This window comes from Peromyscus leucopus, chromosome 4, assembly GCF_004664715.2.
Source record: "Peromyscus leucopus breed LL Stock chromosome 4, UCI_PerLeu_2.1, whole genome shotgun sequence".
In the NCBI taxonomy this organism is placed as follows: Eukaryota; Metazoa; Chordata; class Mammalia; order Rodentia; family Cricetidae; genus Peromyscus; species Peromyscus leucopus.
The window spans coordinates 77,575,975-77,601,918 of record NC_051066.1 but is presented as its reverse complement, the minus strand read 5'-3'; the positions used below and the strand labels follow the sequence as shown (position 1 = coordinate 77,601,918).

Sequence of the window (25,944 nt, the reverse complement as noted above, 5' to 3'; positions counted from 1 at the left end):
AGAGAACTGCACATGAGCCATGTGGGAGCCTGAGGAGGCAGACCTTCAGATGTCTACAATTAAGGAGGATTTGGCTAAACGTACCCAGAGGCCAAGATTTAAACATACATGACCAACCTTATCCTTTGCTCGGTGAAATTTCCCAACAGTAGCATTGTTAACATAAAATAAGTCCCAAGTAGATAAAATTATGTAATGTCAGAAAATCCCAATCACTTACTCACTGCTCTAATTTTAATAGCATAGGATGCTCTGGAGGGTAAGCCTGGTTGCTGTCAAGCCCAAGAATGAAAGACCATCATTGCTTGGTCAAAGGCTTCATTAAGGTAAGAAGCCCTTTCACCTAAGAGTTTTTAAGCATGGAACTTGGAAGTCTCCTGTGATATCTGTTAGGACAAGATTCATGTTTGATACTCTGATCTGAAATGAGCTTCCGATTGTGATTAATTTGTGGTACTCACTTGTGTCTCAGCCACTTTTTCACCTACTAATATAGGACTACTGTTTAATCTTATTGAATGTCATTGCTAGTAACAATTTCAATAGCTCCCATCTATTGATATGTGATATGTGCCATGTGTGATGCTCCTCTCAACCACCCTGATTCTGTGATTGCTGCCTTCATGATATAGATGAGGAGATGGGAGGTTCCACTCTAGCATATACAACACAGGGTGTTTGTAAAGGTCAGATAAATCAACACACACAGGCAGCCTAATAGTATCTATCCAATTATAGCAGAGGCAGTGTGACCCATATTTAGGTGGCCTGGGTTCAAATCCTACTTCAGCACTTATAGATATGATCTTGGGCAAGTTTTCTTTTTTTTTTTTTCTCCATGCTTTATTCTCACCAGCTGATATATTCAGACCCCATTACCCAGTTTTTAAAGCCACTTCAAAGGCCACAAATTAAGATCTTTAATAAACAGAAGAATATATCCAAATTTGGGAACTTGAATTTTAGCCATCCTCTGGACGGGTAGAGTCTCTGGGCCTCAGGTTCCTCATCTGCCAGATGAGATGGCTACACAAGGCATTGTTTATATTTCCAAATCAAATGTTAAACCTAATAAGGTTTTCTTTTCTTTGTTTTCTTACTTAGTTATTCAGCCAAGCTTTGATGTGTATGGAATGTTCATTAAAATCTTCTGGAATTACTCTAAGGAAATGGAAGGAACTGGTAACCCAACAAAAATAACTCTGAGCTGCCTAAAAGGCTCTCAGATAGACAAATGAGGCACAGCTCTGAGGTGGTAGTTCTTCTGGGGTGTCAACTCATAAAACACTGAGAATTTCAATTTCCAGTGCCTGAGTATGACCTTTCAATAACTTCAACACATGGAGAAATCAGACACAAATGCCCCCCCTCTCATCTCTAATGACAGGCCCTTAAAGTAAACCTAAGACCACCAAAGGCCTCCTTGAGAATGAGCTGAAGGCCAAACAGACACCAGCTGTCACCAGAATTTCTAAAGTAGAGAAGGACCTTATTGACAAAAGTTAGAAGGGAGGAAAGGCCACTGTATGAATCAGGACGTAAAGGGTATGGCCTCTTCTCCGTGTGCAATAGAGACAAGACCAAAACTAGTCTTCTGACACCTTCCTTTGAGTTCAATCCAGAAAGGAAAGGGATAGAGAATGGAAAGAGTTGCCTAAGGGGTCAACATGTGACTCCTGCCTACAGCATCCACACCCTGAAAGTTAGGTTTCATATAAACACCCTTAGCCTCATATTACTGTTCCAGTGAAATGAGGACAAAAGCCATCCTTCCTTTTCAGATTGCTGGGAATGTCTGAGGTGAGATATAAAGAATGTCACCTCAGGGGCACCACAAGAAGGGAGTTGTTCTCATTGTAGAAGCTGAAAGTTATTTCCACGTCAATCTAATCTTTCCACAGAATGAATTGGTGGGGCTGTGGTTGTTACACTTCTTTGGATTTTCTTTTGCCTGCAAATACATTGATTACACACAATGCCATCCACCTGTTGCTTGTATTTACCAAACTCATAGAATCTGAGACAGAAAGGGAATGTAATTCACAACATCCCAAAGTAATAACTTTAACCATCTTAAGGGGACAAGCAGTGGTGGTAGGTGGCCAGGCCAGGTATGGGCGGTGAGGAGCAGGGGCCAGCAGTAAATGGAAAACACCTGTCTTCAAAGACACTAACGTTCTAATTAGTTTACAGCACATTGCAAAGCAAATAGCAAGGCTTGGAGTTGGCTTCAGCCCACCAACTGCCGATTCACAGTCCCCAATTCTGAATACCTTCCTCATTTGTAGATGAGGACATCAAGCCACTGTGAGTGGGAGTGGGATGTAAGCGGAACCAGGAGTCGTTCATTGGCTTTTTGTTGTGTTTTCTACTTTAACTAAAGCCAGAAACTGTCTTCTAACTTAACAGAAGCTCCCAGTTGGAGTCAAGTGATTTCATGGTAATAGTGTCAGCACACTGAACAGTTTGAAGAATGACACTGTCAATGACTCTACCTACAAACAGGATCTGAGTTTATGGAGGAGCAGTGCATTTTAGATGACCTCTCAAGGACAATATTCTCAGTGTTAAAACACTAGTATAAATACAGGTAGTAAGTCAAAGCATTGGTGAAAGCACACTGTGTGGTACTTATTTACAGTAAAATGTTCTATGTCACACTGAGGAATCTACCATCATGCCTTGGAACACTAAAAAGAGCATATTTTAAATATTAATTTTGCATGTTTATGTGTACAAATGGTATATACCTGGAGATCAGAGGACAACCTAAAAGAATTGGTTGTCTCTTCCCATTATGTGGGGCCTGAGGATTGATGTCAGGTGTCAAGTGCCTTTATCCACTGAGCTGGATCACCTACCCAGGAGGGAACATATTTTAATGACAGAATAATTGGACGCAGAATTATTAAATATCACCCGAGTCATAGCCGTACCAGCTCATGACTAGCGGTATAGGCTTGGACAAGCCACTATACTTCCAGGCCTGGTTTTCCTTGTGTATGTTGAATGAGCATACAAATAACAGGTCAATCATGTCTGGACTCTGATGTGAGCGTGCATGTGTAATATGCCACTAGCCTCTTCCCTTCCTGTCACGATCTTTTCCCTTTGAAGTTTGCCAGTAATTCCTTCGCTGTGTCTCACTAGAGCTGAAACTCCAGCCGTTTCCACCTAGTGAAGTTAGTGTGGAGGGAGAACGAGGAGGACGGATGTTTCTCTGTTTCTCCTGCACGCGCTTTGCTCACCTTACAGTCACAATCTGCCCTCCATCCAGGATGACACCATTCATTTGGGCTATGAAGATGGCGGCCACGGCTTCGTAAAGGGCTGTACCATCCATGTTAATGGTTGCTCCAACCGGAAGGACGAACCTGGTCACACGTTTATCAATCCCTAGATTGTCTTCCAAGCAACGGAAGGTGACAGGCAAAGTTCCAGCACTGGGGGCAGTGGAGAGAGAGAGAGAGAGAGAGAGAGAGAGAGAGAGAGAGAGAGAGAGAGAGAGAGAGAGAGAGAGAGAGAGACTCTGCTTTAGAGGCAGGACAAAGCACAAACCAGAATGACATTGCAAATTTTTGTTCTTTTTCTAGTCAGTGTGACATGCAAAAATAGTAACTATAAACATTTTTTAAAAATGAGTTGGGAGTTTAAATTCAATCTTACTAAGCTGCTGATAGGCAACAAAATATTTAGTTAGTCCTGGTTTCTCAGAGCTACTCAGTGCCTGCCAAGTCCTCTATCCCTCAGTCCCTGTTTCCATCTTAGGATAAATCTTGAAGCACATCTGATTGTGCATATGAATTGGGCTGCAAAAGAATTATGTCAGAAAGTAATCAGCTGTCAACAGCTAAAAAGAATGAGGAATTTTTGAATGACCCAAAATTTCATGCCAGAAATGCTGTTCCAACAAAATGACTGCCTGGACAGCATGGAGCCCCTGGGAACTGTCGTGAGTTGGGCTTACTAATTTGGAGAATGCTGGACAAACATGTTGTGCACCCTTCATCACGAACCCAAACTTTGAACAATCCACTGGGGAACTTGACATACAGTCAACTCCCAGAGACATGGCCACCAGCCAGTTCCCAGTCTCCACAATGACAGGGCAGGAAATCATGGGATCTATCGCTAAAGGCGGTGAGGAGTGACTTCATTTTCAATCCTCCTAGGCATGGGCTGGTGATCCAATCACATGACCCACCCTTAGAGGCTACAATATTTGGCATGCTTCAACATCTTCTAAAATAGAACACCTAAGGGAACAAGATTCATCAAGGCCAGAATATTACATCCTTTTAGACAGTAGTGCGAAGGAGATTGGGTGGACTTGTTCAGAGTTTAAATAATGTTGAAATCAAGCAAAAGAGCCAAACAGCATGGGATTGTTTTGTGGTTTGTCTTGCTTAGATTACTTTTGTCCTGTTTAAGTGAATTGGAAAATTTCCAGTGCAGGCAGCATTTGGAGGTACTTTCAAGCCTTAGTCATAGTTACCCCTTCATACTAGTTACAACTGAGTCTTCAGCGAGACCGGACAAGTTCACAAAGGTCTTAGTTTCTCAGTGGGAGAAAAGGTCAGCTTAGGGATGTGCTGATTCCAGGACCTACTCCGGACCATTAAATCTGAAAGCTATGTATAAAATAAGAGACACTCAAGTCCACAGCTTAAGCTGATCCAGGAATCATCTTACCAGACAGAACATCCTTTGTGATTACAGGTCAGGGCTCTGTAATGCTTCCTGTTGGTCTTAGGGTAAGGAGAAGTCAGTTAATTGGGCCAGGGCTGTATGCATCTCATTTACAAAAGCCTTATAAGCCCAAGTAAGAAGTGAAGCTTTGTTCTCATTTGCATGCAGGAAATACCATGTTCCGGGCTTGCCGCCTCAGCTGTTTTAATTAGAAGTTGGTGTCCTCTTATTCCTCTTACCCCTTCTCCCCATTTCCTGGGACTGTTTCAGGGGGTTTCCTAGATACCATAACTGATCCAAAATGACTACTCAGTCATTTTTGATGGCTGGGATTCTCAATCATATGGCTCAAAGCATACTTCTGGGACCACTAAATATACTCATGTTACTTGTTATATCTATTGTTTTCCAAAATGTCATCAAAAGGTCTTCAGACAGAGAGACTGGGGGAATGGTTTGTGAAGCATAAAAACAGTCCCTATTCTTCTACTGAGCAGGTTTTATATTTACATCCTCCAAATCCACATACAGCCAACTAATCCAAACTAGGATTTGAGAATTTAGTGACTTCCTTGCTGACAGACTGACACTCTACCATTGCCTTTTAGCTCCCATCTGAGAGGCCCTAGGATGTTGCTAACAATAATGTCCAATACTTGAGATTCTTCCTCTGATGAATGGCATGCACTGAATCCAGAGATCAGGGACACACTCCTCTCTGACACCAGCCTTGGTAGCCATCAAGAAGAGTCAGTTGGCCATCCTCAGTGTTGCTGTGGTTGTTATGGTGGCCCTGTTTGGGGTGGTTTAGAACCTTTGAGATATAAGGCTTAAGTGAATAGAGGCCAGTTGGATGGGCTTTGAGGTTTTTAGCCTTGGCTCCGTTTCTGGTCCCATCTCTGCTTTCTGATTGGCACCACTAGAAGCCAACACTATGAGCTCCCGCTGTCTGATCGGACCTGCTCCAGTTTCCATCTCTTCCCCACCACAAGGGACTGTGTCCTGTTGGACCCTGAGCCAACAGAAACCTTCCTGCCTTAGGCTGTCTCTGGCAGGTGCTTTGCTGCAGTGCTGTGAAAAGTGACTAGCCAGGTCCTCCGTCAACACAATAAGGCAGAGCAGTACTTAGTGGGTTGGTCCTGGGTGCTGGATTTTTTTCCCCTTCTGCCCATTATGGCAAAGAAACCATGACTCAATTCTTGGAATGTGGGTCTTGCCCGTTGCCTTTTAAAAGAAGGGGAAACTCCACATCCAGGCAAAATTTTAAGTGAAGATTAAAACCACATTTTTCACCCTATAGTACAGAGTAAGGGGGCGGGGACTGGATCTAACATTTGAGGCTTTATTGAGATAACTCAAGCATTTGAGTTTGATTTAAATGCCAGGATATACCACCCATATCTCTTTAAGATTTGTCTTGTCTTTTAGAATTATAAGGATAATGGTCTGACTATTAAAAAGGAAAATATTTTTTTAAAATAATTTAAAGACAAATTCACAAGAACATTAGAAAAATGTAATGTATTATGCTATAATTGTGCATAGAAAAAATACTTTAGCAAAACTGAATTTATAAATAAAAAAGGAGTATTTACAGCTTTGAATGTATACAAATAAAAAATTCCAGTGTCAAACATCATTATTTATTTTCAAGACAGATGTCTAGTAGGGAGGCTTCTTATCTGTAGCGTGTGATGTAAGAGTTAATAATTCATATGCATAAAGTGAGCTTGAAAACCATCCAGGAAAGGATGAATACCCACAAAGAAAAATGAGCTGGCTCATATATGACTCAAGAGGCAAGGAATGGGGAGGAAAAGGCAATAAGGAATAAAAAAGATGCTTTCCCTCATCTGTAATCAAATACATGCACATTTGCTGAGTGGTTTTCCCACCAATAAGACTGGAATGCATCAAAGCAACACAGAATCCCCAGCTCTGGTGAGTGGGTGGGGAAAGAGACTCCCTCAAACACAGTTGGTGGGAACATTAAATTCTGGACTTTCTGAAATGCTAACTGGTGATGCATTTCAAAAACTACCAATGTGTACTCCTTGACTCAGCAAGTCCAGGTCTAGAATGTATCCTGAGGGGATCATCAGAGAGTCTGGCAGAGATGATTGTCAGTGCTCTGTTTAATGGGCATGCTTTAGATTTACACCTCTGCACATGTGCAACAGAGTACTGTATACTATTAGTATTTCATTTTATTTTAAGTGTTTGAGTGCTTTGTCGACATGTATGTATGTGCATGCCTGGTACCTAGGGAAGCAAAAGAGGGTGTTGTAACCAGAGTTAAAGGTGGTTGTGAGCTGCCATGTGGGTGCTAGGAACCAAAGTCAGGTCCTTTGTAAGAGCAGCAAGCACTCTTAACTGCTAGACCATCTCTCCAGCCTTTCATATCCTGTGTGCTATAATGAAGTTCACAAAAATAGTAGTGAAGATCTATATTAATAGATAAGATTTTCATGATCTCTTGATCCATGAAAAAAATAGAAGTTTCTAGAGTAGCATATATGCATAGTTTTTTAAAAACTACAGCATTATCACATATTGTCATTAGCTGAAGAAATTCTTAGTCTGGTGAAGTTCATTGTCTTCTTCAAAATTTTATCCTTTATCTGAACTTTGTCACTATTGAGGCATACCATATTTATGATCAGATAACAAATATAGAAGTAAATAAGGTTGGCTTTTTTGAGGGGGAAACAGCCACTTTTTCTCTGAAGAGAAGCATTTTCACAGAGAATTAAAGCATAAGGAAGTTACAGGAAAAGTTTGAAGTGTTGCCCTTCATCTCAGGAAACAGGATGCCAAATCTGGCCCCCAGTATTGTACATGGCTGAGTCCTTTCTGAAAGCTCCTATTCTATTCCTATTGAATTCCCGCTGGCTTGCAATATGCAAATATAATTTGGCTTCCCATGCAGCTGTTGGGTTGGTTGAGGTGACTTTGCCTAAACAGGGGCCTTGGAACCTCCAGTCATGCTATGCCACTGAGTGGGCACCTCCCTAGCAGGACATGGTGGTCACAGGCTCAGCAGCTGGACCTGGTGGCTTTTCAATGTGGGTTTTGGCATCTGCTAGACTCTTGAGTTGCCTGTTTCTTGATCTCGGGCTCAATTTTGTGACGCAAAGACAGATATCAGAAGTAAAACATGGATTTCAGTCTGAAAGAGTAAAACTCTTCAGTCTTTGAAATTCTACAGTTCTAGTTTTTTTTTTTTTTTTACTTGTTTTTGTTTGTGTTTTGGCTAACTTCTGTCCAAGATTATATTCAAAAAATAATTTTTTGTGCCTATATTTGAGGTCCTTTTTTATTTCCTAGGCAATGAAAATAGATAATGAAGCAGGAGCTGCCTTCCTATCAAGGTCATACCATTTAAGCTGGACTTGAGGAGGGAAAGTTAGGGAATAATTGTATACTAAGAGGTTTATACTAACGTCAAAGAATTAGCTGGTTTCTACTTGTTGGGGAAAACAAATCACCATTTACCCTGTGAGAGTTGTTTCTCCTGGTGCTGGCGAGACAGGGTAGCAGTATGCAGAGGACCTGGGTTCAGTTCTCAGCAAACAACTGCTTAAAATTCTCTCTGCTGGCCTTTGAGGGCACCAGGCATGTATGGAAAGCCCATACATATATGCAGTCACTCACACATATACATAATAAAAAATGGACACACCTTTTTCAAAATAAGTTGATTCTCCCACTTTTGAAAAATTATTGGGGAAAACCTCAGTAGAGTTTTTTTTTTTTTTAAATAGTAAATAGTAATTTTCCAAATTACAGGTGGTATGTTAAGTGAACAACATCATGCTACAATCTCTGAATGATATTGAAGGCTACATTACATTATTGCTTCAAGTAACACGTTAGGCAGTTAGGCATGCAAGCCTACACCATGCAACCACCTAACATTTAATATGAGGTTATGGTTCTAGTCCAGCTGCTGACCAGTCACAAGGGTAACCAGAAAGGAGCTTCAGCATTGCCCAGGACAAGCCAAAAGTTCAAAATGTTTACCTTCTAGAAAATATTTTCATATGATATGAAAGGTGTTCTCACTGAATTCAGGGAAGATTTGGGGAAACAGGAAGTGTCAAATAGAACAAAAGAACCAACATGGAGAAAGGTGGCTTCTCCTGCCCTCTACCTGGAAGCTGTTCCCAGGGCAGTGATCCAGGCTTGGAAAATACCAGCAAAAAAGGAGAACGGGTTTTTTCTGGTCACTACAAAGTAAATCAAGGGGAGAAAGATGCCCCCGTGGATGATGAGACCCACGATCACTGTGATCATGTACATCCCCAGTTGCCTAGCAACCACTTCTAAGTCCTTGATGGCAATGATTTTCCCACAGATCAGGCAGGCGATACCCAGCGGGGAGTACCTGAAAAACACAAAAGAAAACAATAACATGGAAGAGATCATTAAGCAAGCAATTCAGGACCTAAATCCCACCTGGGAACTGCACCTGGAGGAAAACCCTTCCTCGTTTTATTTATTTATTTGTTCTTGTACACACACACACACACACACACACACACAGAGACAGAGTGTTTTGCTGAGAATGAGCACAATATCCAATTGAATTGACCGGCTTAACTGTTTTATGGATGTAGTGACGCATGTTCTGATGATTTAAGTTCAAAGGCAAACTTTATTGCTAAGGTGAGTTTTAGGAATAAAGGGGGCATGCCTTGTCATCTTTTAATGAGATAAGTTAACACTGAGTTAAAGGCTGAGAGAGATGAATTTTGACTCTGGAATCTTGTTTGATGCCCTTGTTCTTCAATTCCTTTCTAGAATTTAGGGTCTAACTGAGGGACTTTCTGGAAATGTATAAATTGGGATTTGTAAATGTCCATTTAAAAAAAAAAACTTGGATGTTAGGAATTATATTTAAAATGATGAAGAGAGCAGGAAAAAGACAGGGAAGGAATAAGAGAGAGGGGGCTGCCGGAATAAAAGCACCTGAGCCAAGGAGTGCATTTAGAGAGATGTGGTTGGGCGACTTTGAAGCCTGGAAGGGTTTCTCCCCACATGACAGCAATAACGCTGGCTTGGTTCTTTGTGTTTCAAGCACTACAGCAGGACCTGTGCACTCGGAGCCTCACTTCACCTCACCACAGCCCTAAAAGCTGCCCATCAGTATTATCACTCCATAATTAAGGAAACCCTCCTTTGGGAAAGTTCAATCATGATTCCAAACCCACAAAGCCAGAAGGAGAACCATCCTCACTTTGTGAAAGCCCAGAAGTGGGGGTTTTTCTTACCAAGCCAAACAGTTTCCTTTTAGTGCACCGTCCCAGTTCCTTGTAGGTAAGCATACAACCACCATATACCAGTTTATCCCACATTGACATTTGTATGCTGTCATTATCTTGGAAACTGTTCTGTTCCTATTCATGGAAAAATGCTCTCATCTTGACTTAGTTTTTGATTGTCTGGGACCATTCTTTACTATAATTAATTATTATAATAATATTTAGTAGTAATATTTAGTAGAGGTGTTACTGAGCATGAATTTGTTCATACTCTGACAGGGTATGACTAAAATAAGATATTTGTAGGACGATTTATACCTCATTAACAATTATAGACATATTTTTGAGAAAAAGAAGAAAATAAAATCCCCAGATAGGGATTCCAACAGCAAGAGGTCAGGAAAGAAAAGACTGCTAAGCAGACTCTCTCTTCCTTCCTTCCTTCCTTCCTTCCTTCCTCCCTTCCTTCCTCCCTTCCCTCCCTCCTCCCTCCCTCCCTTCCTTCCTTCCTTCCCTCCTTCTGGAAATCAGGCCTGCCCCTGGTCCTTTCCTAAGCTAAAGAAAGGCTGTGTAGAGCAGATGAGAGTCCTTAAATGCAGAAAACATGGACTTTGTCCAGCCTTTCACTGACTACAGGACCTCACTGGGTGACATGGTCTCATTTTTCCGATGGGGCATCAGGGTTAGAGGGGCTGACTCCAGCAGCACCAGGTAGCTGGAAGCTCAAGCTTGAACGTGTATTGTCTACACTGCTGAAGTCCCTCCCTGACCCTTCTCAATTTGATTCCTTACTTCTGGAAAAAACTTCATGACCGCTTCTGTTTGCACAAACCTAGGCACCAAGGCCTCTCCTCGTCCATGCATTTTTTATCCAAGTCTGAGCTAATGAGGCTTTCTAACGCCTCTCACAGGCTACCCACACAGCAGATGGTCTTGCGAGCAAACCTTGTTGAGAAAGAGCCACTTTGTGTGGCATTAGTGTGGCTCTGCTCTTCCCTGTGCGGCTTCCAGCCTGATCCTCACTTGCTTTCCCCTGGGGTACAGGCTGGCCATGCTGAGGACAGCTCTCTAAGCATTAACAGGAGTGTGAAGCAAACCTGCTGTCATGTCTTTTAACCCTCATGTTTCTTCCCATTTGATATTCTTCTAGTGTGCCCATAATCACAACACCTCATAAATCAGCTATGGAGTCCCAGGGGCCAGCACTTTGTCATTGAGACTGTAAATAATTGAAAAAAAAAAATGCCTTCCTATTAAGCCCTGAAGGGTTTATCTTCATAAACCAAGAGGTCAATTCTTTTCCAAACACCAATCACCCTTTAAAGCTGTCCAGAGAAACACAGATATGAGCTATTTAGGATGCTATTCAATTTTCTTTCATCCCCCTCCTCCTCTCCTCAGGTCAAGTAATTTGTAGACGGAGGAAACATGTTTGCAAGGCACTTTGCCAAGGAAGATCAGCTACAAAGTTCCCCAGGGGCAGTACATTTGAGCCAGTCAGATGGACGAGAGAGAGGCAAGGCTTACCTTGGGAGCACCCATCAGGTGGGGTTTGGGCAGTGGGGGTACGCACCAGCTCCCATTGTAGATAGAGAATATTAACCAAATGCCGTAAGGTGAGCCGTAAGAGTTGGGGGATGTGGAATATGGATTAGCTCCTGCTACTCCAAACACTTGCCCACCCCTAACTGGATAAGTATTAATGGGATATAAAAGAACCTTTGCCCTTGGACTTAGGGCCGTTACTTCCCCACACCTGGCTTGAATTGTTTTCTTGGGTTTCCATATCAATGAAAGAGCTCATTGGAGATGAGATTCCATGGAAAAGAAAGGGGGAAGTGCCCAAAGTCCAATGCTACCACTCAAAACTCCTGAGTTGAAACAAACGAGACCATAATTAAGTGCAATCAGAGGCTTAAGGCTCCACCCAACAGTTCTGAAGTCAAGTGACGCTCAGTAATTATCGGGTCCATTTCCAATCCAGCACACAGTCACTGGGACAGAAGTAGAGGATGTTTCCATGCAGCCCACAGGTGGGTAATATTCTCAGCTCTGGATCCTGTTTACAAGGTCACTATCCCGACACAAATCAATGAAATCCAACCCATCAGTGGCCCACGGAGCCCCGGAGGCCCTGACCCCCGCCTGCCTGTCCACCTTCACTCCTTCCGCCATTTTAACCTTTCTCACGCCAGTGGCTGCAGATCTTTGTTCTGATCCTCAAAAGCCTTCCCCTCCCTGCTTCCTCTCCTCGGAGTCCTCCTCTCAGCCTTCACTGCCAGGCCTGTTCCATGCCTCGTTCCCACACAGCTCATCCTGGCCACTCGGGCCTGCTTCCTTCACTCTTCCCCACCAACTGAATTCCTGTTTGTTTCACCTCATCTGTCTTCCCTTCCCTTCTTTCACAAGAATGTGAGGCCCATGAAGGCCGGAACTCACCATTATATCACACCCTTGTCGGTTTAGAAAGGATTACTTATTGAAAGAACAAATGGATTGAAAAAAAAAAGTTTGCTTTACCAAACTTTAGTTAGATCCCTCCATCTTTAGACTCTATTTGTCTCCTTCCTTTAAAACACTGTTTCAACAAAGAACCCCACCGAGTCCGTTTAGCAAGCATCCCCATCCTCGGTGATGTGTGGCTCTCCATCTCTGATCAGGTTCCTCATGGTCTACCATTCTCCAAGTGGTATCTGGCCAATCTGGCCTGACTTCAACAAGAATCCTGCTAGGTCCTTAGCAGAATCCCTCTGACTCTTGATGTGCCCCTACTCCTTTGGTTATAAATTCCCACCTTTCCAGTATGGTTGGGAAGTCCCTCTCCATCACTGTGAAAGCACATTGCTGTGGTCCCTAACCCCTATCAGGCAGCCCGGCAGAAAGCCCTCCTTCCCAGCTTAAACAAGCACCATTGAATGCTTCTTCCTTTAATAGTACGGAGGGCAGAGGACCAATAGCCAAGCGCTAGAAACAAAGGAAGGGCAGATACCTCTTTTTCTAATAGAAGGAGACTATGGGAAGTTTCACTTCCTATTCAAGTCTTTCAGGGTTTGGAAAAACGTTTTAAAATTTTTCAAAAAATGAGGTTATGGAACTTGCAATAAAACCAGGAGTTTTCAGACTTCTTGAAGGATTAATATACACAGAGATGCAGGAGATAAGGGTTGGATTGATGGTGATAATGGTCACAACAGAATAACCACAGGCCTATTCACAGAAATGCTGTGGACCTTTTGAGCACAGAACAGTTCCAATGACCGGGGTCACCATTTCACCTAATTCTCAAAGCAACTTCGTGACACAGTTTTTACAATTATTCTCTTTTACCAATAAGAATATTAGGATTTAAATGGGTCTAACTTGCTTAAAGTCACATAGCTTGTAGCCAGAAGCTCTTAGATTTCATCTACTTCGAACTCAAAAAGAAACTGAGTCAGAGACTGTGGGGCAATACAGCTTTGCAACACTAGGCAACTTAAGCTTTTGCTCCGTGTTATCATCTGGACAAAGTATCTATTTTGTTAGGAATTGTTTGAATGAAAAAGTGTGAACATGGAAAGTTAACAGATTAACATTAAACATTGAAAAAAATTGGTAAGTCTCAATTATGACTTAAAGATAATAATTTCTTTAATAAATGAGTTAATTTAATAATATAATAATTGAACTTGAACACATGACAAGATAAAAATCATTCCAATTTACATTTTACATTCCAATTTACATTTTAATGATAATAATTTTAAGCCAGACAGGGAGGTGCGTACCAGTGTTCAGAGGGAGGATCAAGTCAAAATCTTCCTTGGCTATACAGCAAGTTTTAGCTAGCTTCAGCTACATGAGATTCTATCTCAAAATAATTTTTTTAAAAAGAAACTAACATTACAAATGATATTATTTTCACAATGCTAGATTTTGCTTTTTACTATTCTTACTACTACATAAAGTATTTGATTGTACTGGCTGGTTTTGTGTGTCAACTTGACACAAGCTAGAGTCATCAGAGAGGAGGGAGCCTCAGCTGAGGAAATGCCTCCATGAGGTCCAGCTGTAAGGCGTTGTCTCAATTAGTGATCAATGGAAGAGGGCCCAGCCCATGGTGGGTGGTGCTGTCCCCGGGTAGGTGGTCCTGGGTTCTATAAGAAGGTGGGCCGAGCAAGCCATGGGAAGCAAGCCAGTAAGCAGCTCCCCTCCATGGGATGGATCTGCATCAGGCCCTGCTTCTGGGATCCTGCCCTGTTTGAGTTCTTGTCCTGACGTCCTTCAGTGATGAACAGCAATGCTGAAGTACAAGCCTAGTAAACCCTTTCCTCCCCAACTTGCTCTTTGGTCATGGTGTTTCGTCGTAGCCACAGAAACCCTAAGACAGTGATGATTTCTGCTTTGAGGGGTCAACTAACAGTGCTTGTCTATGTTACCCTGAACCTTCCCACAGGCTTCGTGTTATCAAATGATGATGTTGATGAGGCATCTAGAGAATGAGAGGAATGGACCTCTTATCATAAACACCTGTCTGCCCTCCTGGACGAGGTAGTAGAAACCTGGAAGGAACCTTCTGCAGGCCTGACTCACGGCCCTCTTTAAACCCAGGGACAAGGTGCTAAACCTTCAGGGGTGAAGGTTTCGCCAAGTGGGGAACTTCCTAATCCCCACTCCCCGTTCCAATGCTTCATCAACTTTCCTTGAAGAACCTCACTTCCTCCAAGGACTCTGTGGAAATGACAGGGTGTGAAGGAAGGCAGGCATGTCACTCATACCAGCTGCGCCTTTACCGCAGGGATGGGCACATTGCTGGAAATTCTAGGCAGCAGGGACACAAACTACTATTCAAGCAAGAGGCTGGTGCTATGTCGTTACCCACCAAGCCAGCAGAAGACTCGGCTGGACCTAAAGGACACAGCATTCCCAAGCTAGCTTGAGTCTCACACAACATAAATACTCAAACATTTAGCATCGCCCAAGGAGCTGAAAACCCAGCACCATTGCAGACGGGAACACTGTATTTTACCAGCATCCCTTTATCCCTTTTAATTTTCAAAGTTCAATGAGGTGGTGAGGTGAACGTGCCAGAACTAATATTTTGGTTATCTTATTGAACCGAAACCTCAAAGCCTCCGGTTGGCCTCTCAGTCCTAAAGTTTTAATGAGAACCAACCACAAACACATCACCGCATTGGTTCTGTGGAGGTAATGAAAACTTCTTTTCATTCTTGTGTTGTGGGACATTATTATCCTGTTGATTTTCCTTTTCTTCATTTTATGTTATTTTCTTAGCCATTTCAATGAACTGGATACACTGCCTCCCCCCATTTAAATGTTTAAATCCTAGTACTGGACATGTAGAAGTGTCGCCTTTAGAGGCAACTAGACGACGCCCTAGGAAACGAGACTGGTGTCTACTGAAGTCTGAACACTTCTGTCCCCCAAATTCCTCGTGTTGAGTCATAACCTCAGAACAGTGGTTTAGGAGATGGACCACATGGAGGGGAACCCTCTTAAAGGAGTTAGTGTTTAACAGAAGAGCCTTGGTGAAGCCTGTTCATTCCTCCCACCATGTGGGAGCACACATAAAGAATCATCTACAAGGATCAGCCCCTCACCAGATACCAAATATGCTAATGACTGATTCTGTACTTCCCAGTCTCCCTACCTATGGTTTAAAAAAAAAAAATTCCTTTGTAATTTTACACAGCCTGATGTATGCTGTTACAGCAGCAGAAACAGACTGAAACGATGCTCTAGGAAAGAGATGTGGGGTGTTCTTTCCCTCTTTTATCCCCCACCGAGTTGTTTCTTTCACAACTCAGATGAATGTGTTAGAAGTTGACCACACAGACACCTTGATTTCAGACTTCCCATTTTCTGAACTGGGAGAAATATCTGGGGTGCGCAAGTCACTTAGTACATGGCACTTTGTTACAGCAGCCTGAGCTGGGATGAACATGTAAAACAATAGAACCCCTTCTCAAATCAAAGGACAAATAGAGTGGTGACGCATCAGATTTGGCCCAATGACTACCACTGCAGGAGGAAAGGGAAGCCAGAGTGAAAGGAAGAGATTTCCACCCCATTCCCCCTACCGTTCTGGCCCACACCACTCTTTTCATACTGGGAGGACTCCACTGTCCTCTGGTGACTCCCAGGCTTGTCTGGCACCATCCCCATGATGTCAGACTAAGCGGACTTACCACATGATCATGATCACTAGCTTCATTACGATCTCATTCAGGATGTTGAAGAACTCCACCATCAGTTTGGCCTGCTCGCCCATCTTCCCCATGGCAATGCCGAAAGCGATGAAGAACCCTATCAGACCTGCGGGCGAGGAACATTACTCAGGACAAGTGACCAAGTGTGTGCTCCTTTCCCCTCACTCTTCAGCGTGACTGAGGTACGGGACCGACTCTGCTTGCCAGCCACCCACGGATAAATTAGGAATTAGAAGAAAAAAAACATTACATACCACGCTAAAAGCCACGCCCCCCCCCATCCTTTGATTACTGCTTTTCTTGACATTTCTCACATGTGCAGGCTAAACTCTAAGCAGTTCAGGTGTGAATTCCTTGAAAAAAATGAATTCATTTTCATTCCAAAATTGAAAGGTGCTGCCTGTTCTTCCTCCTCACTTAGCAAATCATGTGTGAACAGCTCCCATTATCACACAGATTAGAAGAGAGGAGCCTGGCAGGACTCAGGATGGTCATGCAAACCTTGCAGCCACTACTGGAGCAGCAGAGACCATCTAGTCCCTAAAGCCCTTGCTGGAGAAATGTCTAGACCCTTCTGGCGTTGTCCTGAGATACCACACGGCTGGTACACACCACCCTGGGACTCCTCTCCAGCTACACAGCAAACGTGGAATCAAGAAGAGGATGAAACAGGAAACACCAGGAAATCCAAACTAGCTAGGAAACCCCAATTAATTGCCCTTCTAAAACTCAACTTGTCATGCTCTCTTTTATTAATCTTTTTCAGGATAATAAAGCCAAGAGGCAGAACTAATTGTTAGATTTTGCCAATATGCTACCCTGTCAGCCATCTTCTCTCTTTCCTTGACATCCTAGTTCAATCACACATCAGCCTCCAGGGTCAATCCTAACCCAAGGCAGGAAGGATTTGAGGAGCTCACTCCTCACTCTCTTGATGGCAGCTCTGTTTCACTACATCCTGAAGCAAATCCAACACTCAACCCCAGCCCTTCTGCCTCATCACCTGGCTAAGGACCTGGTGACCTGCCCTTGTTCTTCAGTTCCTCAAAGACCAAGCCTGGTGACTCCAGAGATTCACTCCCACCTCCCCACTCAACCTCAACATACTCAGGGACTGGACAAACTCGTGGTTAACAGTATTCTCTGTACTGCCTGGGGACTGTCTAGATTTTCAACTGCAATCAACATGTGCTCCTGGACCCCTGATCCATCCCCAGTCTTGGTGACCTAACTCTGACTGCATACATGGAGTATAAGTCACAGTTATTCTCCCTCCCAGCTCTGGAACACTGTTTGTCCATTTGTCTTATTCTGAAGTACTTGGCCATCTTCTAATCCCTCTCCAGCCTCTTCTCTACTGTACCCTGCCTCAGTTTAGCAGGCCTAATTTCCAATCTTTCCTTATTATAATCCAGTTATGCCTAAATTTTGGCTTATATTACAGCATTATAATTTGATTCTCTTAGACATAAATTCCTTTACTCTGAGCCCCTGACTATTTACCTCTTTTTCTCATCCCTCAAAGAAGCCACCCTTCTTCTCTACACCAAACATTTATCAACCTAATTAACTACCCTTTGTAGAAGCCCATCTCTTTCAATGAAAATAATGAAGCCCTTGTATTCAGATTGCTAATATTTGGAATTTAATATCTCCCCCTCCTTAGCTCTTGACCAGAGGGATTGACTAGTGACTTCTCAATTGAGTTATTGACCCAAGCAAGATGGGGCTCAATGAAGACCGGATACAGGATAGAAGGAACTAATTTTATAATAATATGGAAAATTGGGTTCCAGCTCTTCCTCCACCCTTCTCTCAAACCATGGAGAACAGTTTATTAGTATGACAACAAAGAGTCTATCTATGAATCCTCAGGCTGAGAAGTCCAGTTATTACTTAGTGAATACTATTTGATAATGTCCAAGGTCTTAAGGTCCAAAAGAATTATAATGAAGACTCCCCTCAGAGACAACAGACACTTGAGTATCTATGAGTTTATAAAAAACAAAACCAAACAAAAAAAAAGATTTTTAAAGGAGCAGTTGACACTAGTTTAAGCAATTGGAGTTAAGGACCAAGAATTGCTTTGGAGTTCATTTGTTTGGCTGATTTTTGAGACCAGTGTTGATTGGTACTCAAGTTGGTCTTTGACTAATCATCCTCCTGTCTCAGCCTTCTAAGTACTGGAATCACAGGTGTGCTGTACCATGCACTATAGCTCTCTAGGTTTCTTGGGAGAAAAACATGTCCTTGAAGAAGTAGAAGACGGAGCCTGGGCTGTATCTCCCTGTATTGCAATGCTCAGTCCTTGGGACTTTCCAAAAATCAAAGAGAAGAAATACAGAAAAACAAAACTAAAAACAAAGCCACCAACTCTGCCCTTGCAAGGCCATGGAAAGAACCTTATTTTAGCTGTGATTGGCAAATGGGAAGTTTCTCAACAATCTAACTTCCCTTGGCTTCACAGTGCCTGGCTGTGTACTTGGATGGAGTACAAGATTCAGCCTGCCATTTCCCTGGGTAAACATTGCCTAATTGAAATTGCTCACTGGAACAGGGGTGTTTCATTTGAACAAAGCCCTCTTAGACTTGGTCGTTGGGGTTGAGCGAGTTGCCAGTGTTTTGAAACTCCCCAGCACAGCCCAAGGGCATGTGACTTTCTAGAATCTATCAAGACCCTGGAAAAGACTAGGATTGTCTGAATGGTTCACTCCTAAGTATCAGCCTGTTATATCTTTAACCTTTTGGAGAGGAGGGGTTACTTTGTCCAGGAAGGGTTAAGGAGGTGGGATCTATAGTTATGATCCACCAGTAGGGGCTCTGAAAGGACAGTAGATATCTCTACAGTGGAGAGAGAGGCTGCCAGGATAGCTACAAAGCCTCCTTCTCTGAGGGACTCTCACACTGCCTCCTTCTTCCTCCAGCCACCTCTGGCCTCTCACTGATTGTCAGCTGTGTTTACTGATTGCTGGTTGCCTGGCAACTCACTCAGCTTATCTCCTCCCTCACCCTCACTGATCCAACCTGCTTTCTTGCAGGCCAAACACAAAAGATCGCTTCAGCCCTGCAGTCACAGGGCTGCCTGCTCTTCTCCCTCTCCTCTCTACAGTACGAACATCCATGGAGAAAGACCACCAAGCACAGAATAATCCATCAAACAGGACCCCAATCACATTGTAGATTCTAGATACATATGAACTTTTTTTTCCTTAGTTTTAGAATAGCCCAGGCACTTGAGACATACTTACACTAAATTACTGTTATTTGTTATTGACCTGAGATTCAAGTTTATGTGATAAATAGTCCAAGGAGACAAGGGCATTTGATCTCTGAGATAACAAAAGGATGAGACCACTGAGCTCATCCATCTCAACAGTTCTCACTGGAGTCCTTAGAAAACTTGTTTGCAAGATCTTGCTTACAAATTCATATTTCTCCAACTCTTTCCATCTTATGGACACGTGTCCCATTGTCTTGACATCATAATATTGGTGAGTGGTGGAATTTGAGGTGTGTGGGCCCACCCTGAAGCCTTACAGTGGCTGGGTGGGTAGTTACACTGGGTAAATTTGGAGCGAATGCCATGAGGGAAACCTCACCCCCGCACTTCACGAGATGTTTTCTGGTTGAGTTCCTCCTTGGTTCTTCGTCTGCTTTTAATAATGATCAGAGCTTGTCTGGACAGAACTCGGGGCATGTGCTAGTGTGCTTTATATGCACAGCATCATTTCATCGTTACAACGGACGGTCTACGAAACCCATGCCAATCCCATTTCAACTTTCCTGCTGAGGCTCAGAGAAGTGGATCAACTTGCCCAGGGGTAGACAACCAGTGATCCCTAAGCCCACATCTGTCCAGCTGAAGAGAGCCTACAGATGGAGTGGGGAGAAGGCACCACACTTGAGGAGAGAGGTCCCTGAAATCCTAGAAAGCTAAACATGGTGCTCTACAATATCCTTTTGTTCCCCAGTCTAATGCTGGCCAATATTGGTAGCTCTGCATTTGTTAGGGACTGAAAGCTGGGATGGGGCAACCAGCAAGGTGCTCCTGCAGAGTGACATAAAAAAAATGATTAATAAATAATAGATAAGGATATCTCACTTCCTAAAATGGTTAGTTCAATCCGGTGACTTGACCACACTAGACACAGTCAAGGAATGTGCCTGATAAATGTCAACCGCTTCCTCTTTTCCCATCCCTGATTACTAGCTGCCATGTCCCTCTGGGTTCTCCCTCTGCTTATCCTTCTGTCCCTCTTCCTTCATGGTTCAGCTCTCAGTCTCAGTGACCCTCATATTGTTCCCCAGAGAGAGCCTCCTGCGCCACCTAGAGGACCGCCGAGTTACTGGGTTTTCGAGAAGAAAGGGAGAATGAGACCTAAGTGAACAAGGCAGCTGGGAGAAGCTGGCCGCTGTCAGGAATAGAGGTGATGGGCACCACCAACCAGTTTGCCTACCTAAGACATTCATCCCGTCTTTGAACTCCAGGCCCTTCTTTATAACGATCTTGGTTTCTTCCGGGGCCTCGTTCATGGTCTCATTCAGCATGGAGAGGACCGCCTTGGTTGTATTGGCTTCCTCGGCCTGAGGTGGCACCAGGACTTTCTTTGTCACTGTCTGAATCTAATGGAGCAGGGTGGAAAAAGCATAAAGGTGAGGTGGGTCTAGAAGGTCAACCACAACCTAGCCAACCATACATTTTAGGATGTTAACTACAACTATGAGAAGCCAAAACAAGGCTCATAAAAATGGGAATTAGTTTCCTGTTTATGCTCAACAGAGTGTTGTCTCATCGCATATGCCGTAGGGTGCAACTGTCTTACTGACAAGATCATTACGAAACTGAGGAAATTCATTTACTCCCTAAGCAGTACAGTTGCTGAAGCTGGGGGATGTGTGTCTGTGTTTCCCTCCCCATGATAACACCGCTGTGCTTGGGGGATGACGTCATGTGTCCACCTTTGGTGCTCTTCCAAACTGTGAGACCCTGTTCCTTCTGCTGTACAACATCACCAGACGCCTGTCCTAGGCCTTGGGTCCTTCCCAAACCAGGCTCTGCTGGAACCTCCTTCTGGACATCAAGGGTGACAACTGCCAAGAGCCATCTTTCCAGGATCGTGTGACTCATATGTAAGGTGGGAAACCATCCTCTTCTTTCAGGTAACGAAGCCAGCTAACCCTTGCCTAATAATCCCCAAGCATCACTCAGACTATTCCTCGACATCCGTGGAAAGTGGTTCTAATTTTAAAGGTGTCAGGCATCCTGCATGCAAAAATTCACATCTTAGCCTCAAAAAAAAAAAAAAAATACCACATTCGAGGGCATTAAAATAGAAATCATTCAAAATCCTAGAATGTCAGTCCTGGCACATAGAAGGTGACAGATGGCTGAACCTTGAATAGATACAGAAGAGAATGCATGGAGAAGTCGACTGACTTTTCAGACGTCATAGGTATTGGCAAAGCTGACACTTGAACTCAGATGGCCTGACCACCATTGAGTTCTTCCCACCGCCTGCACCATATGCTAAGTTATGAGGACCTGATCCTTCTGTGGCTGGGTTTGACAGTTAGCCATGCAGAATGGAGATGACAAGAGCAGGAGGGAGGGATGGGAGGGCTTCTATAGGCAGAGGCACGCGCCTTCCATGTTAACCTGGCCATGTGCAGGGCAAGAGGAGGCCCGAGACTGGCTACGCAAGGAGAGGGTGGCCCAGGCTCTGGTCTAGAGCAGCATGAAGAGAGACCACAGAGGTGACCAGAAGGGACACTTCTGGATGCAGCTGCCAGACTCTGGCCAACAAAGGTGGTGACTCATCCTGAGACTGGTGAAGAAGCCAAAGCTTGGATTAATCTGAAGCGATTATCATGGACCTAGGGAAACGGTGACAGCCAGGATCCGGTAGGAGGCTGGGAGTTCACCGCTTTGTATCTAGCATGTCCTGTAACTAACCTGAGGCCTGATTTTTACTCAGTCAGTGGAGCCAGCTTCAACATGAATCATGTTTGACTCCCAAATCTAGCTTCCAAACAGCACAGGAAGGGGTTCCAGTTGAAGCTGAGAAGACAGGCACACTGGCACATCCCTCAGGTCTCTGTCCGAAGTCTCACAGAACCTGTTGTAGGTGGACCATCTGAATACCCGCTGTAGTACCTGAGTTCAACTTACCAGCATCCCTTACCTGAAAACTCACAAATGTCTCCTAATTCACCTGCACACCTTCCTTCCTACCAGCCCCCCACCTTCAGCTCCCATCTTACAGCTTTGTCTTTACCCATCACTGTCACACTGGTTATTTTTCAACAGAAAACCAGCCATTTCCCTGACTCAGTCTTTCTTAGAATAAGAATGTGAATTTGACCTGAACCCACCAGTAACTGCCTCAGCTGAGTGCTGCCTTCCTACATGCTACAGGAAACGTGGAAGCATATGTCCTCTCAGCCAGCCCTAAACAACAGGTAGAAGGCCACCTTGCTTTTACACATACAGGGTCTGACTCAAGCAAGCCGGAATGACCGAAGGCTGCCTCCAATCTAGGAATAGTTCTACTTCCTCTTTACATCTGTTTCTAATTCTGTCCAGGAATCCCCCTTCACCCAAGACAGGCAATTTTAAAACACTCCCTACCAGGCCACAGGGACCCAGAAAGGACTCTCGTAACATCCCTTCCTCCTCCATCTCTATCAATGCTGTGTTACTCGGTAAGAATGGTACCCTCTGGTCAAGGCCCTTGGAGTCAGGGTGAAGATCTACACTCATTCTCATGGCAAGGTATAAGACTGTACACTATTATTCCTCATACTGCCCCAACTCAAAGGGATCTTGGTCCTGGTCTTAGCTGGGGGAACCAAAGCTAAGGTGTCATAGGAAGAGGTAGGGTCAGGCAGGGGAGGAAAAGTTCCTGATATAGTCTTCTATCCCCTAGGGTCCCGACAGCACCCTTTGCCGTGGGGTAAAGACCATCACCATCCAGGGAAGACCCCAAATGTGAATATGGCCAACACCACAGGAGCTGAGTCCAACAAGATCAGAGCAATAAATGAGTCCTGGGGCTTCTGGTCTTGTTTTCCAGGGTGAAATGAAGGTATCTGAGATGTGACCAGGCACAGGAAGTAGATTAGATCTGTTGGATATCTCATGCCTTCCCATCTGTTTTTTCTTAGCTAATTTCCCAGGATCTATAGGTCCAAAACACACATTTCGAAATGTTCAAAAGAGACTCAGCAGCCACTTATATCTACCACTCCAAAGCAAGCAACTTCATCCTCCTAGGTGAGTCTAGCAAGCAGACAAACAGGGGACCTCAGTACGATTCCTTTCTCCAGCTTCTAGTCACTCTACATCCTACTTTCCCTGTCTAGAATGGTGCTCTTTAACTTAAGTCCATATTGACATAATAATATATATTTATTGTGTATAATGGAATATTTCTATACAAGAATACATATATATGGGATATTTCCATACATGCAGACACTGATAATTATCAAATCAAGGTGATGAGTATATCTCTCATTTTAAATATTCATCATTTCTTTATAAAATAAATTGGAGAATCAGAAAAACCCATCCCAGCCTGGTATGATGTGGGCTCAATGGGAGCTGGCACTGCATTTTAAGGGCTGGAAATTCAGATTTTTCTGCTAAGATGCCTGTCTCATAACTTCATCCTTCAGTGGTTCCCTGAGAAGAGCTAAAGGAGACACATGGGCTCAAGTTTAGTCTTTTAATGAGCTAATGGAGACTGAGGGGTGTGCCAACCTAAGTTGGCCCTGTGGGAAGAAAATAAGGTTGTGAGTGGAGCTTTGGCTGGTGACTCAGTGGTTTCACTTAACAGAATTATCTATTTTTAAAAGATATAACCTTGTACGTGCATGTGTACATGCATGCATGTGTGTGTGTGTGTGTGTGTGTGCATGTGCGTGCGTGCATGCATGCATGTGTGTGAAAGTGCACATGGAGGCCAATGGTTGACATCAATGCCTACCTTGGTCTTTCTCCCTCTTGTGTTTTGAGACAGGGTCTCCCAGTGAACCAGGAATTTGCAGAGTCAGCTACACTGTCTGGTCAGAAAACCCCAGGGTCCTCCTGTCTCTGCCTCCCCAGGACTAGGTTTATGGATTCATGCTGTTTTCACAATTAAAAAATTATATTCAAGCAGGCAGTGGTGGCACACGCCTTTAATCCCAGCACTCGGGAGGCCGAGCCAGGCGGATCTCTGTGAGTTTGAGGCCAGCCTGGTCTACACAGCGAGATCCAGGACAGGCACCAAAACTACACAAAGAAACCCTGTCTCAAAAAATATATATATATATATTCAGTGCCCTGTGTCATCTTGAGGATGAATTATAGATTCTCATTTTGTAGGGCCCATTAAATCAGCATCTTTTTTCTTTATGGACTACATAGAGCTTTGAGACAGTATTGAGAACCATCAGGCAGTTTAGAGGGTTATGAACAAGACTGGTAAAAATGTGCTTATGTGTAACTCGGAGACAGGAACAAAAGGGAAACAGGAAAAAGTGAGTCTCAGAGTGACAAGACATTAGGGGGAGGCAACAATGATTCTGGAAATCAAGCCTTCTGACTCCAACCCTAGAATCCTTCCCCAGAGCACTTTGCACAACACTTGGGCCTGGCAGAGATAAATAAATATTAAAAAAATGGCTATTCGGAGTTAAAGCTGTCTCTATGCTATCACAGATTAGGTGGGAGATTGGACAGGGATGACACTGGGGGACTTTGGGTTACCTGCTGGAAACAGGCTTGCACCAGGTTCTCCGGGAAGAGATTTCTAATGAGATCCAGGAAGGCATCCAGGCTAGACACCTCGTCGTTTTTCTTCCCGGGCCCCAGCTGCTTCTTGAGTTTGGGATTGCCAGGGTGGATGGCCAGCACCAGGATGACCCCCAGCACAGCGGCAATGATGGTCGTGGACATGTAATATACCATGGCTCTCGTGCCTAGGCGGCCGCTGGCTTTAGCATCCAGGCCTGACAACCCTGGGTTTAGAAGAAATCCAGAAAGATCAGTTCTGTTCTTTCCTACCTACGTCCCCATCTCTACGTATCTGAAACCCTGGGTTTCCTATCATTCAGATACATTAGTCAACTAACAGTCCTCCTACTAAATATGTGACCAATTCTACACTTTACATTTCTATTTTCTGAAGATATTTTTTGAGATTCTTGAGAGCTGGGAGGAGCTGGTGACAATTGGTTCAGTTTACAGATGGCTGTATGATTTACATACCACCAGTCACTATCACACATGTGAAAATAACATGGAAGAGTTTTCCATTTTTAATTCCAAGATAATGTCTTTTCCGTTTTTGTGACCTTAAGTTATCTTCTCTGAAGTGATGGTCTAGCTGAGGCCAGTGTTTCTCTAGTGTGTTACTATTACTAATTATTGTCCTTATTTAGGGGAATGAAAAGCTGGGACATGAAGGTCATGTTCAAATGTCTTTAGAATACATTACTAGAGACTTAAATGGAGAATCAGCATGGTTCTCCCCTCTCTCTGCGTTAAAACCTTGTGGTCCTCACGTCTAACCTCATGCGGCTACCAGAGAGCACATGTAAGAAGCAGCTGCCAGCGGCAGCATGTGTGTGTGGCATCTGAACTGAGGGAGGTGAGAGGAAACTCCAATTGAAGTCATACAGACCTCAGCCTCCAGCGGGTTTTCTCCAGATGTTTCTTCAGTGTGCCCACTTCCTGGTTTCAGTTCCTACCTTTGCTGAAGAGAGAAATTGAACCCCTTTCTGGGGATCTGCCCTTT

General features: G+C 43.7%; 1 protein-coding gene across 3 annotated transcripts in view; it reads right to left on the bottom strand.

Annotated features, from left to right (window-relative positions):
* Window positions 1-25,944, bottom strand: part of Slc1a2 (solute carrier family 1 member 2) — a 133,583-nt gene that overhangs the window by 26,946 nt on the left and 80,693 nt on the right. For all 3 annotated transcript variants that reach the window (XM_028877922.2, XM_028877925.2, XM_028877923.2), the window contains 5 exons: window positions 24,915-25,165; window positions 20,620-20,785; window positions 16,142-16,268; window positions 8,843-9,076; window positions 3,249-3,443 (listed from right to left, as the gene is read on the bottom strand). In XM_028877922.2, the coding sequence (XP_028733755.1) occupies window positions 3,249-3,443; window positions 8,843-9,076; window positions 16,142-16,268; window positions 20,620-20,785; window positions 24,915-25,165 (973 nt within the window). The remainder of the gene's footprint in view (window positions 1-3,248; window positions 3,444-8,842; window positions 9,077-16,141; window positions 16,269-20,619; window positions 20,786-24,914; window positions 25,166-25,944) is intronic.